Source organism: Gracilinanus agilis, chromosome 3 (assembly GCF_016433145.1).
Source record: "Gracilinanus agilis isolate LMUSP501 chromosome 3, AgileGrace, whole genome shotgun sequence".
NCBI classification, from domain to species: domain Eukaryota; kingdom Metazoa; phylum Chordata; class Mammalia; order Didelphimorphia; family Didelphidae; genus Gracilinanus; species Gracilinanus agilis.
This window is the reverse complement of record NC_058132.1, coordinates 648,920,398-648,933,107: the sequence shown is the minus strand read 5'-3', so window position 1 is coordinate 648,933,107 and position 12,710 is coordinate 648,920,398. Positions and strand designations below refer to the sequence as shown.

Genomic DNA, 12,710 nt, shown 5'->3' with positions numbered 1-12,710 from the left:
TTCCTTCCTTCCTTCCTTCCTTCCTTCCTTCCTTCCTTCCTTCCTTCCTTCCTTCCTTCCTTCCTTCCTTCCTGTGATTTTACCAAGTTGCACCAAACACATGCCTCATTTGGACTTTCATTTCCTATTTGGGACTCATTCTGTTTAGCATGTGAACATAATATTGATTTCCAGCCAAGATATCCTTGACAATTAAAAGCAGAAAAACAAATTAAGTTGTGATCAAAAGAGGTCATCTTCTAAAAAGAGTAAGAAAAGTAATTTGAAAAAGATAGCCTTGGAAAGTCAGGGACCAACAGTACCATAGTAAATGGACTTGAATCTGAAAAGCTTTGGCACTTTGCTCCCAGTCAGAGAGGTGAACTGTAGCCCAAGGACTTCAGTTGTTTGCTTCGTTCACATTTCTACCAGTTATTCCTCTTGATTTAGGGCAGGAGTAGTAATTTTCTCTTTTTAAAAGGAGAAAAATGGAAGCACAACCAACAGCTGGAATTCATTTCTATGGGGCCCCCTGGCAGTTTTGCAGTTGGCCAGCCTACCCTCTAGGATCCTGCACAAGGACCTCCCCAGCCTCAGAGCCTGGAGTCCCAGAATAAAGGGTTCAAAAGCATTGTCCATTTAAAACCCTTGAGGGCTGCATGCCTTCAGCAAAGAAGCAATTTTGTGGTTGGTGGTCAAATGGCTGATGACCAGCTGAAAGGCTGCTTTTAGCTTTTCTTCTTAGTTTCTCCAGTGACCAGGGGCATCTAGAAGTCAAGTTGGGCTATAAATCTCTCTTTCTCTCTGTATATGAACAGGAAACACACAACTTAAGTTTCTGCTTCCTCTCCCTGTCATTATGAAAGAGAATCCAAAGACCCTGGAAGAGAACTGCCTTTCCCACATAGGCTGCCCCTGCCCATGAGCACTGCTCAGGGCTCAAGCTCTTGGGATGTCAAACTTGCAGAGGGTTTTTCCTTGAAGAGAACATGCCAAGGAAGGTGTGCCTTTTTGCTTAAGGCCCCCAAAGGCAAGATAAACCATCATCAGTGTAATGATGAAAAATGATAAAGGCTGATATTATGAGGAAAAGTAATATTTTAATTATCATGGCCATGTTGGTAAAATAGATAAGACCCACATGCCTGATAAAAGCTATTTCAAACCACCTGGCATTTTCTTCCCTTCACCTGGCTGCCTCGTACCAAAAGAGTGCGCGCTCAGGTAGCAAAGAGGAAGTCTAAACCCCCTTCCCAATATTTAAAGCTGGCCTGTACCTTGAAGACATCATCCAAAACGGGAAACCCGCCGGACCATGGAAAATGTAGTTTCAAAGTCCCCCACATGTCCACAGGAAGTTGTCATATAGCTACATATCTTGAGGCTTAATACTTCTAAATTGAGCCCCAGAAATTCTAAATAACACATCAGCATATTTTAGGATTGGATGTACAATATAGGCCTGGCACTCTATTCACGTTGCTACCGAGCTGCCCAATCAGTACTTTTCTTTGACTCAAGATATGGTCAGCTAAATCTGAATATTAGCTCTCCCCAGTTCTCTTTCACCCATATAGCAGCCCCCTCCCTGTCAACCTCTCAGCCAAGTTGTTCTTCTTCCATTCACAGATTAAGCATTTTATTTGCTATTAGACAGACTTATCTTACTGTTATCTTCCCAGAATGAGGCAGTTAAAATTGGGTTTTGTTTTTAATTTTTTTAATTGGTATATTTTGTATTTATTACTTATCCAATTGGTAAAATTATATCAGTCACTGGAATTTGATTGATGATGGAGTTTTAGAGCATGTGTGGGTTTGGGGGTTTGGGTATGTCTTATATAATAGCGAATGTGTTATTAAATATTTCTTTTTTTTTAAATGTTAGGGTAACACCAAAATTAACACCTTCAATTGGTCCAAAGTCCGTAAACTGAGCTTTAAGAGGAAAAGATTTCTTATTAAACTTCACCCAGAAGTTCATGTAAGTGTTACCATTCATATTACCTCTTTGTCCCACCCTTTTCTTAAAAACTCAGAAGCGTTTATTTTGTTGTAATCTACTTTCAAAAAAAAGTGTCACATAAATCTGTGTCTGCCTGATATTTGGTACACCTCTCAAGACAGATATTTATTGAGAATCACCCAAGACTTCAAGTTAAGAGGGTCTCATGCATTATCTAGCTGAATTCATTGTTTGGCGGATGAGGAGATTGAAGCATGGAGGTTCAGTGAATTGGCCAGGATCACACACAGGGTCAAGGCTTTTATCCAGCGTGGTCTTCAAGGTCTTGCTGAAAGAAGAATCAGGGCCTCTTTGTCCACATGTGTCTATGACTGAGAAATTGATCTTTATTATAGATTGAAGGAGATTACCACCATATGGGAAACAAGCATTTTGTTAATTTGGCAGATTGAGTAGAAGTAGACAAATCAAAAGACTTCACAATAGTTGGGCTTCCTTTTTTCACAGGGTATTATACTGCCAGTCCTGCCATCGAGGGCAAAATCACACTCTTGAAAAGGTTCCCTAGAAGTTCAGTGTTTTGTGTGAGTGCACCAGACCCATTGCCAAGAGCAGTCAACAAAGAAAGGGCCAACTACCCTGGTTACTTGGGCCGCTGTGTTGTCAATGATGCTTTGAAGGGACTTGGGTTGCTTTCAGCCTGGAACAAGAATAGCCCCGAGGCCTGGCCTTTAGAACAAAGGACTACATCCAAAGTTCAGGGAGATAGGAGATCAGTCAAAGGCAAGGCTTATCCGCATGTATATTTTGTTTTCGATATGAGCTAACATCAAAGCCTCCTTTGCTCAGTCAGTCCCTTTGGAGAGCCAAAAGAGCATGAGGATTACAGAAAAATAAAAGTAAAAAACAAAATGGGACGCCATTCTTCTTAGAGTCATTGTCATAGTAGAGACTTACATAGTAGAGAGAGAATAAGAAGGAATTATTATAGATTAATTTATCTACAAGCATTAGAAGCAACTACATTATATTTCAGAGCCATCTTTGTCTTTGCATTTAGCAAAGCTAGTTATAGTATATGCAAAGGAGGAATTTGCTTGGCTATTTCTTACTCTGTTGTCATTTCTTGTGTTGTGATTTGTTTCTTGGAGCTACTTTCTTGTGTCTTTAATCCTTTATTCCTTAATATAAGTCACTTGAGTCCTTGTGTTTTATTTCTAGGGCCCATATCAGGATACATTGGAATTTCTCTTGGGGAGTCGAGATGAGTGTAAGAACTTCTGGAAGATTTGTGTAGAATATCATACCTTTTTCAGACTTTTTGATCAGCCCAAGCCAAAAGCTAAAGCAGTCTTCTTCAGCCGAGGGTCTTCATTCAGATACAGGTAGACAGATTTCTTGACACTTTTCCCCTAAATTGTTCAGAGATTGTTTACTGTGCCCACACTCAAGTAAGAAATGGAACTGAGCCAAATATCAAGTGCTTCATCATTGAGCTCAGATTTTTAAAAAATGATTTCACAAAGATTATATGGAGAATCAAGCTTGCCCCCTTGGGGAGTGGGAAGGTGCTGGGAGAGCCCTAAACTGAAAACATTTGTTCCTGTGAAGTACTTGGAATAACTCATATTCAACTTCTGCACTTTGTCCACAGTGGGAGAACCCAAAAACAGCTGGTGGATTTTGTTAAAGACAGCGGGATAAAGAAAATGCCCTATGAGAGGTAAGGCCTGGGAGTTGGGGGTCTGCAGTGCCTTGGCCCCATTTCTGAAAAGGGAAACTGGCATTCCATCAGAGCACTTCTTTTGTAATGGAATGCACCACTGTTTCATGAAACGCATTTAATGGCAGATTGAAGGTGAGATACAAAGGTTGGAAGGAGAGCTTGGTGGAAACCCTGGCCTTGTCATCTTCCTAAGGCCCAGCTTTGAGCAGGTTATACTACTGTCTTCTCAGCCAGGCACTTGGGGCTCTCCCACCAGGCAGCCATGCAGATTAACTTTTTTTTTTTTTTTTAATTTTTTTTTTTTTAAACCCTTAACTTCTGTGTATTGACTTATAGGTGGAAGATTGGTAAGGGTGGGCAACGGGGGTCAAGTGACTTGCCCAGGGTCACACAGCTGGGAAGTGTCTGAGGCCGGATTTGAACCTAGGACCTCCCGTCTCTAGGCCTGGCTCTCAATCCATTGAACTACCCAGCTGCCCCCAGATTAACTTTTGCTTACCTTAGCTTTTTCTCTTGTCTCGACATTTTTTCCCTCCCTGCTGGCTTCTTTGCCTCTGAATTAATTGCTTAGCTCAGCTGCTCCCTGCTGGCCTTTGTCTGCTTAGTAATTGTTGGGGTCACATAACTGGAAGCTTTTTGAGGGCCTGCTCTGTGTTCCATTTTGTCTTTGCATAACAGGGCCTTACACAATCACCTGCTTGTTAAAATGGCCTTCATTAGGAAGGAAGGAAACAAACATTTGTTAGGTGCCTACTTTTGTACACTGTGTTGAACGCTTTACAAAACATTCTCTTACTGGATCCTCATAACAGCCCTGGGAGGGTGGTGCTGTTTATCATCTCTGCTTTATAGATGGGGAAACTAGGCAAACAGAGGTTGTTATGTGACTCACCCAAGGTCACATAGCTAGGAATTCTCTGAAGTTGGATTTGAGCTCAGGTCTTCCTGACACCGGGCCCAGCTCTGAGTCTTCTGGTACCTTGCTTTTTCTTTCGTTTTTTTTGTTTTTTGTTTTTTTGTTTTTCTTGAGTCATTTTTGATGGTTGGAATCATTTCAGCTGCAGAATTGCTCTTTGTTTTCTAATAATATTTTTCCCTTTGGAAAGGAATTGTGGAACAGCAGCTAGAGAGCTGGCTGTGGAGTCGGGAAGGTCTGAGCTCAAACCTTGTCTCTAATACATCCACTTTGTGACTGGGCTCGGTGCTCTTGGCACCTGCCTAGGACTGTTGAGGTGGAAGAGACTGTTCCTTACACCAGATGTTTTTAATGACCTCGAGAGTTGTTCATTTCATTCTCTTGTATATATGTGAATCATTTGAATTTTAGTTTTTCACTTTCTCCTTAGATTTCTATAGATTTGTGTAGTCACCGTTTAGAGAAATCGGTAGTGTAGGGCCACGGGTAATGTGGTGGGATGATGTGTCTGTGCTTCTGTGGGTACATTCTTCTGATAACTTCTCCTTTGTTCTGCAGAAGGCACAGCAAGGCTAGAATTGCCAGTCGGCCTTTGAATAAAGATGTGCCAAAACAGGTGAGTCTGGCCAGGCGTTGTTCCTAGCTAGTCAGTAGATGTAGAGCCCATTTTCATTATGTATCCATTCTAAATCACTTGTATTGTGGAAGCAGAATTCTCCCCTTTGGAAAGAGGGTTTCTGATCATTTCCATTCATGTGTTGATAGGTGTGGTGGAGATTTTATCCTGCATTTTAAGTGGTTGCTTTTGAAGTTAATTTTGCCAACAGATATTTTAAATGCACTCTGGATGCTTGTGCTTTAGGCCCAGAAACCAAGGCATAAAGCACCAAAAAATCAAAAGGCATCATGGAATCCCAAGTTTTGCCTTCTAAATAATCACCCTCCAGTTTATGCTTGACTTTAGTCATACTGTCATTTTCTTAAAGCTTGGCAAGCAGGTCCAGATTTTTCCAAGAAAGCATTTAGCTTGCCTTCTACGCAGGATATTATTTCCATTGAAGTGCATGACATTTTTGTTCCCAATAGAAATAACTCCCAAATCTATATGTTTGCCTCTAAGATTTAATAGAATTCACTTCCTGGAATCAGAGCACTACAAGTTTTTATTGAAAGTGGTTTTTTCCTTGGTTAGTCTGCATTTGTCAGATAAAATGAGAGAATGCGGCCCAGAGCTGGCTGTAACCATCTGGTAGGTCAGTAGCTCTTGCTAGTTGTTTCTAATAGGGCAAAAGTTGTAGTTTTCAGTGTGATTGTCAGATCGGTGAGAGTGCTGGCTTTGATATGTTTGATGAACTCGTTTTCTGCAGATAATAATGTAATTTTATTTGACGCTTTTTACAACTTTGATTCCCAGAGCATCTCCTATACTGAGGGCTCAAGACTTCCTGGTTCACCGTGTTCTTCAGATGCCTCATTTTACTCGGTCCCTGCCTCCTCCATGATCCCCACCGACCTGCCCCTTTGCATGGACAGCAGCAGTTCCTTTGTGGCCTCCAAGGCCCCATCTGTGAAGGGCCCTCTAGCAGAAAGGAGCAGCGTCACATCAGCCGAAGAAGTGGACAAGAAAACGGCCCCTCCGTGCGGCTCGCCAATACTCCAGTCATTTCAAGGTGTTGGGTCTTGTCATGTTGCAAGAAATTACAGCTCCCCTTGTCCGGGTAGCCAGGCGAGGGATGACTTTGGGCTAGCTCTAGAGAGGGCCAGGGGGCTGAGCCGTACAAATGACAATGGTGAGGATGACTTGACCACAGGTGGCTTCATTTCCAATGTTGAGTATCAATGTAACAAGCATGGCATCAGGGCTGCCCCTGTTTTCACATTGACAAACTCCCAATTGCAGGTGTCAGAAGAATTTATTGATGACGACCCGGCTGAGATTTCCTTCTTTGCTGGAGGATCCGAGGCATTTTCCTATACCTATGGCTGTTTCTCTTTGCAGGAAGGCCTTTCCCCCAAGCACTGCCCCCACTCTCCATCCTCCCCTAGCGGGGCTCTCTCAGGCCAGGCCAGCCCAGACAGGTATTCGACGGAAGCCGTAGATAGGAATTTGGAGGAGGAGGATTTTGAATTCGAGGGAGAAAGTGATTTTAATGGCAACGAGCGGCCGTCAGACACTTCCGAGTTGTTTGAGGTGAAGGCCCGAGCCAGCCGCATGCAAAGCCTCTTGAGTCCCTCGGAAACGAGTTCCTTAATCAACCACCAGTCCGAGAGTAGCTCTCTCAACATGCCCCTGAATGGCATCGCCTTGCTCACGCCCAGCTCGGCCAATCAGTCCGAAGCCAGCTCCATGGTCAATTTCCCGGCCTACTCGGTCCGCTCGGAGGGCAGCTCGGCCTTTCAGTTCTCTGACATCCTTGACCAGCTAGAGCAGCTGAGCTGTCCTCCCACCACGACCGAGGACTCGAGCACCACCGAGACAGACTCCTGGGACTCCGACCCGGAGGCCCCCTTAGACGTGAACCTCTTCTTCAGCAACCCCTTTGCACAGGCAGATAGCGAGAGGTTCACATTTGATTTTCAGAAGAATCTAAAGAATCTGACCCAGGAAGAGCCAGCAGAAAAGATTCCCATTAATCACTGATAGGCACTTTGAAAAGGACCCCACGGTGTTCCCAATCCTTAGGAGACATTCCAGGGGCCCAAGGAACTGACATTGATTTGGCTGGCCAGTTTGCTCTTTCTTCCCAGCCCCAGCATATTCCTTTAATCTCCTCCTGGGGGTACGGAAGGTTTAGAACGTCTCGGTTCAATCCCTTTGACAGCTGTGCACTATGACCTCGTAGGAGGGTGTGGAGACCACTGTCTGGAGGCCGTTGGGGAAGAGACATTCCCGTTAGTTCCTGTGGAGTCTTGAGGCTTGACTTTCTCTCATCTAAATTGGGCAGCTGGATTTAGCCCTGGCCAGTGCCTATGATCAATAAAGCTAAGCAGCTGTCGTGCCCCAGTGCCTTTTAAGATGAGATGATCTCTATGAATAAATGATGAAGGACTTTTTCTTTATTGCCAGGTTCATGCACTAACTCTTGAATTTGCTGCCCTAGAATCATGATCTGAGGGGCACTTTAGGAATGGGGGAGCTCGTGTCCCAAGGTGGCACACAGAAACATTTTGGGACCTTCCCAGAGAGCGCCAAAAGGCATGTTTAATAACTTTAGCTGCTGCAGCAATGCAGTGGTGTGCCACTCGGGGAGGAATGGACCTTTAAAATACATTCCAGTCATTTTGGAAATGTCCGCCCAGTTTGGCATTAATTAGCATGCAGGGCAAGCAACAGCTGCAGGTCCAGTGGACCCAGGTACATCAGGTGGCTTTAGCCAAAAAAATATGGTAGGAAAGTGCTAGTTCTTTTATTCCCAGCTACTCTGCACTGTGATCACGAGGCTGCAGACCAAGTCAGGAGGGTTCAGAGGGCTGGGGAGTAGGAAGACAAAGGCCCCCAAGGGGGTGAGTTTCTTTCAGGATGATGAGGTGGTATCCCAGCAGCTCGAGGCAGATGCTTTCTGGTAGATGCTGTTCCAGTTGACATAGTCTTGTTGGTTAGAGCCTTTGGGGAATCAAGGAAGCAAATCTTGTATTTCTCCCCTAGAAAAGAGAATTTGTATGTGTGCCTTTATGTACATACACAGGCTGAAGAAGAGTTAGTGCCTGAGAAAGCCTTCCCAGGTGTTGTCCCAGGCTGCCCTCTGTGGTGCGTAGGAGCGGCCCAGGTGCTTTGGGGACCACGCAGAAGTATCTCCATAAAGTGATGTTTGAGGAATTCAAATTTTAAGTTATTGTCACTGTTTACAAATGTTGACCAATAATATCCTTAGCAGAGATTAGATAGAGTATCTAAACGCAGAATCGTAATGCTCTGGCAACTTGCTTTATATATTCAGAAGCAATCTCAATTGTAATTTGGCCAACATCATCTCCGGGTAGAAAGTCTCCCTGAGAGCAGAGGTTATTCATGTTTTTTTGTGTCGTGGACCCCTTGGGCTCTCTGGAGAAGCTTATGAACCACTTTGCAGAATAATGTTTTTAAGTGTTTAAATAAAATTGCATTGGAATACAGTTATCAAAATAGGTTTTAACAATTCATAGAACTCCCCCACATTCCTCTAGAGTATCTTAGGAAAGGGGGAATGACGAGAAAGATACGCTAATTGAGAGCCTCAGAAAACAGCTTAGGGAGGCAAATACTAGAGCAAATGAGAAAGAGATCAGTGAAATTAAAGCAGTGGCAGCTTTGAGGGCAGCGGAGAAGAAAAATAGTTCCAATAATTATAAAACTAATGGCAATGCAAACACAAGATATCAAAGACGGCAATCATGTTATGTTTGTGGCCGAATTGGACATTTTGCCAGAGAATGTAGGTTTAGAAGAAGATCATATGGGCCTAAGCAAGACAGAGCCCAGAGAATTCCAGGACAGAAGTGGGTATCCTCACAGCAGAGGCCAGACTCACTCCAGTGATGTTTCAGCTCCTCCAGGACCACCTGCTGTACTCTTCCAGGTGGGTAGATCCTGGGAGCTAATCCAGCCCAAGTTGACCTGCAACTCAGGTTGGGATTAATAGTCTCTACCAAAATCTCCCGCAAGTAGGTGACGGTCTTCCTTCAGGATCTTTGGTAAACTGAGGTCTCCTAGGATCAGTTGCCACTTGTCTCAAGCACTATGGAGTCTCTCAGTGAGCAAGTGCACACTTCCTGCTTCCCCATTCCATTTTGGAATTCTCCAGCCCTTCCTGTTAGGTCTAATACTAACACTAAACCAATAACTAAGTAATCCACACAACAGTTCTGTGTGTTCTAAGCTCAACTAATGCCAAACTAGATTTCCATTTCCGTTCCCCTTCCTCCCAAAACACCAGGTGCCTTCTCATTCCCTGTCAGTTATTTTTCATTGAATTCTTTTCCTGGAGAGAATTACTCTATTCAGCAATTGCTTGGGGCGGGGGGGGGGGGGGGGAGAGGGGGAGACAGCCAAACGTTTTAACATTTTCCATCCTGAACTGTAGGAATTTTACATAGCTACTCACAAGGTCACATTGTTGGTGAGTAGAAAGGCTGATATTTGAATTCCTTCCTATTTGTCATTTGCTTCCAGCCCATTTGAAATTAGTCAGATTGACTTTGCTTAATGGAAAGAGGGCCTCCAGATGGACATTTAGAGATGATAGTTGCCAGTTGTGGAGGATTTTCCTTCTTCACCAGCATCCTTAATTCAGAGGCTCAAGGTCAGTTTCTGGAGTGGTTGATGTTTGCGGTCCTTCTGCCTGCCGGCCTGGCCTGGCCCAGACTGGGGGTTCCAGAGTTTCTGCTGATGACTCTCATCCCTGTTTTTGTCCCTCTGGGGGTCCGTCTGCTCAGTCTCTTCAGACTGTTGGATGGGGCTTTCTGTGCTGGGCTGCACCACACCTGTGGAGATGCTGGACTGCACGTGGTGCCTCGTCTCGGCCACGTTGGTTGTAGATTAGAGCTGAGGAGTAATATCTGACTAAAGGTGCCTTCTTCTTCCTCTTCCCTTTTTGTTTCCAGCTCTTTATGGAAATCTTTGAGGTAACAGAGCCCTGGGGCTAGAGGAGCCTCATCTTCGGCAGGTTTTCTACTTCTCCCTGGCGTGAGGGATTTCTTCTTAGTTGCCTTACTTCATGGAGCACTCAATGCTGTGACTTAACTTTTCTGTGATTAAACAGTCTCCATCCGCCTCCTCCCACAGGCAGAACTGCCCTGGGGCTTTGGGCCCTGTGTGGGCTGGGGCTGCTCTCACAATGCTGACTTTTATTAAAGGGCAAATTTGACCATGTCCTAGTGACTGTCGGGCCTCAGCTGCCCATTGGTTATGCTCAGCCCGAAGGAGTGGAGGGCATTGGGGCGGGGGGCCCCCTGAGCTGGAGAGAAGGTGGGAGTGTGCTCTTCTCCTGGACAGGGAAAGCGAGCTTGGGCACTCGGCTCAGCAGGTCCGTGCTATCTCTCGAGGGCTTTATTTATAGTGCTAGAGTTACTTTCCAGTGAAGAAATTGCTGTTTGGGGTTTCTTCCTAAAAATGCCCATTTGGATTGAATAATTTCCCTGTTCAGCTTTCCCCAAAGCTTGGAATATTTAATGAAACCAAGAGAATCCCAGGAGATGTCACTTCACAAACTGAAGTCTCCTCTTCTCTGATCTCAGCAGTGTTTTTCACAGCTGTTTCAGACTTTTTCCACTTAGTTTTAAACTAGCTCTACTGTAGAATTTCAGCTAAGCACTTCTGCTTTATATCGAACAAAGGCCAAGTAAGCTCCCAGCTCGCTTCCTCTCTCTCCTCCCCACCCCCAGCCTCTTCAGCTTTTAGGGTCTCTTGGAAAATAATGTCGTTTAATTTACATCTTGGGCACAGAGTCAGAGCAGATGCCCGGCCCATATATTGTCAGCCTTCTTCGAGGAGCCTCTCGTTGCTGCCCAGCTCCCCTCCCGCAGAAGAGCTCCGTAATGCCTTTGGTCACTGAGCCTTTTCCCTTCTGTAAATCTGTGTTGTGGATGGAGGGCAGCGTCCATGGTGCTGTGCTAAATGAGGTATAAAATACACACATTTAGGAGATTTCTGCCCTCAAGAAGCTACCAGTAGTTAGATTCATTCTCATAAGTCAGTGTAATGTTTACTGCAACTGCTTGTCTTTGCGCAGTGGGGCGCCCCAAAGCACTGCATCTAATGCACCGAAAAACAACCACTAACCCCCCCGGCCTTAGAGAGTATTTATTTGTTATTAGAGACCAAGCTAAGTTTCCTAGTTAGTCATCGGCAAGTCAGGTAGTTTATGTCATAGTGCCAGAATGGAATATTTTAAAGGCTTTGCTAAGGAGGAGCAGTTAATTGTGGGGTTTTTTTAAATTGACTGCACTTGTATTCGCTGTGTATTGTAGACTGATCACGTATTCGTGTGCCTTTTGTATCTTTCTTAGAAGTTTTTATGATTATGAAAATAGAGTTGATGATCCTTCATTTTAAACGCAAGTGCCTCTCTCCGGAATCTGCTTTGCAAAATAATGCCCATAACATGGAGTGGGACATCTCTCACTCGCACACACACGCGCGCGCGCGCACACACACGCACACACACACACACACACACACACACGCATTTTATATAAATTGATTGTTTGGGTACAAACCTGTTGGTAAGTCATTCCCATTATTGTCATTTTGTCTTAGATGTCTTTTTTTCAGTGTTGAAGTAGAAGGGTTATGCCATACATTTTTAATGCAAAATCTTGCAGAATTTCTCTGCATGGAGGACTAATTTTATTAATCCATCCTAAATGCTGTGAGTGTGAGTATACAGTGTATACCACGTACAGGGTGAAATCTAGACCACTACTAATTCATGTCTTCAGGAACATTTATTCCCTCCCTCTCTGTGGGATCTTAGAAAGCTATCCCATAAACGGAATGGTAGCTTCATGGCTAAAAAGGATTTTTAGAAAGCAGTATTTAAGGATCCATCATGTGCAGATTTGAGAATATTTGTTTCACTGTAAGTTCCATGAAGTATTATATTACTATGATTTCATTCTTCCTTTTTCTCACTTCAGAATGTAATTTGTCACTAGATGTGCCTCTAAAGGAAGAGCCATTGACTCAGGGCCCATGATAGTAGGTGGCTCTGACCTCTTCCCTCTTCAGACCCAAGTCCTGGACTTTCCTCTGAATGATTGCTTAGCCTTAGAGAGCTTTGCAAACTGAAAAGCACAGTATGTGTCTGTTGTCATTCTGCATGAAATTCTTTCACTGCTAAAGGAAGACAAGGGGAGCTGGAATTTCTTAATGCATTGAAACTTGATCATTTGAGACATTTTGGTTGGCTAGTTTTGGGGGTCTTTTACATTTTTTGTTTTCTGTTGAAATTGCTGATTATGAGTCTGCAGAAATGTACTAATTCCGAACTTTTTCATTGTTTATGCAATAAAATAAGGAAACATTTACTATAAATGACAAAATGGACTTTTTAGCTTTTTTCCCCTTCTATTTATTTACACTGCAGGTTTAAACAATGATATTGGCTTAAAGTTTCTGAATATCTTTGGATTCATCTTTTTCATTT

General features: G+C 43.8%; 1 protein-coding gene across 1 annotated transcript in view; it reads left to right on the top strand.

The window, feature by feature from the left end:
- Positions 1-12,710, top strand: part of FARP2 (FERM, ARH/RhoGEF and pleckstrin domain protein 2) — a 108,257-nt gene that overhangs the window by 55,969 nt on the left and 39,578 nt on the right. The window contains exons 9-14 of the mRNA XM_044669514.1: positions 1,868-1,963; positions 3,167-3,330; positions 3,600-3,668; positions 5,146-5,203; positions 6,002-6,246; positions 8,344-8,354. Coding sequence (XP_044525449.1) covers positions 1,868-1,963; positions 3,167-3,330; positions 3,600-3,668; positions 5,146-5,203; positions 6,002-6,246; positions 8,344-8,354 — 643 coding nt within the window. The remainder of the gene's footprint in view (positions 1-1,867; positions 1,964-3,166; positions 3,331-3,599; positions 3,669-5,145; positions 5,204-6,001; positions 6,247-8,343; positions 8,355-12,710) is intronic.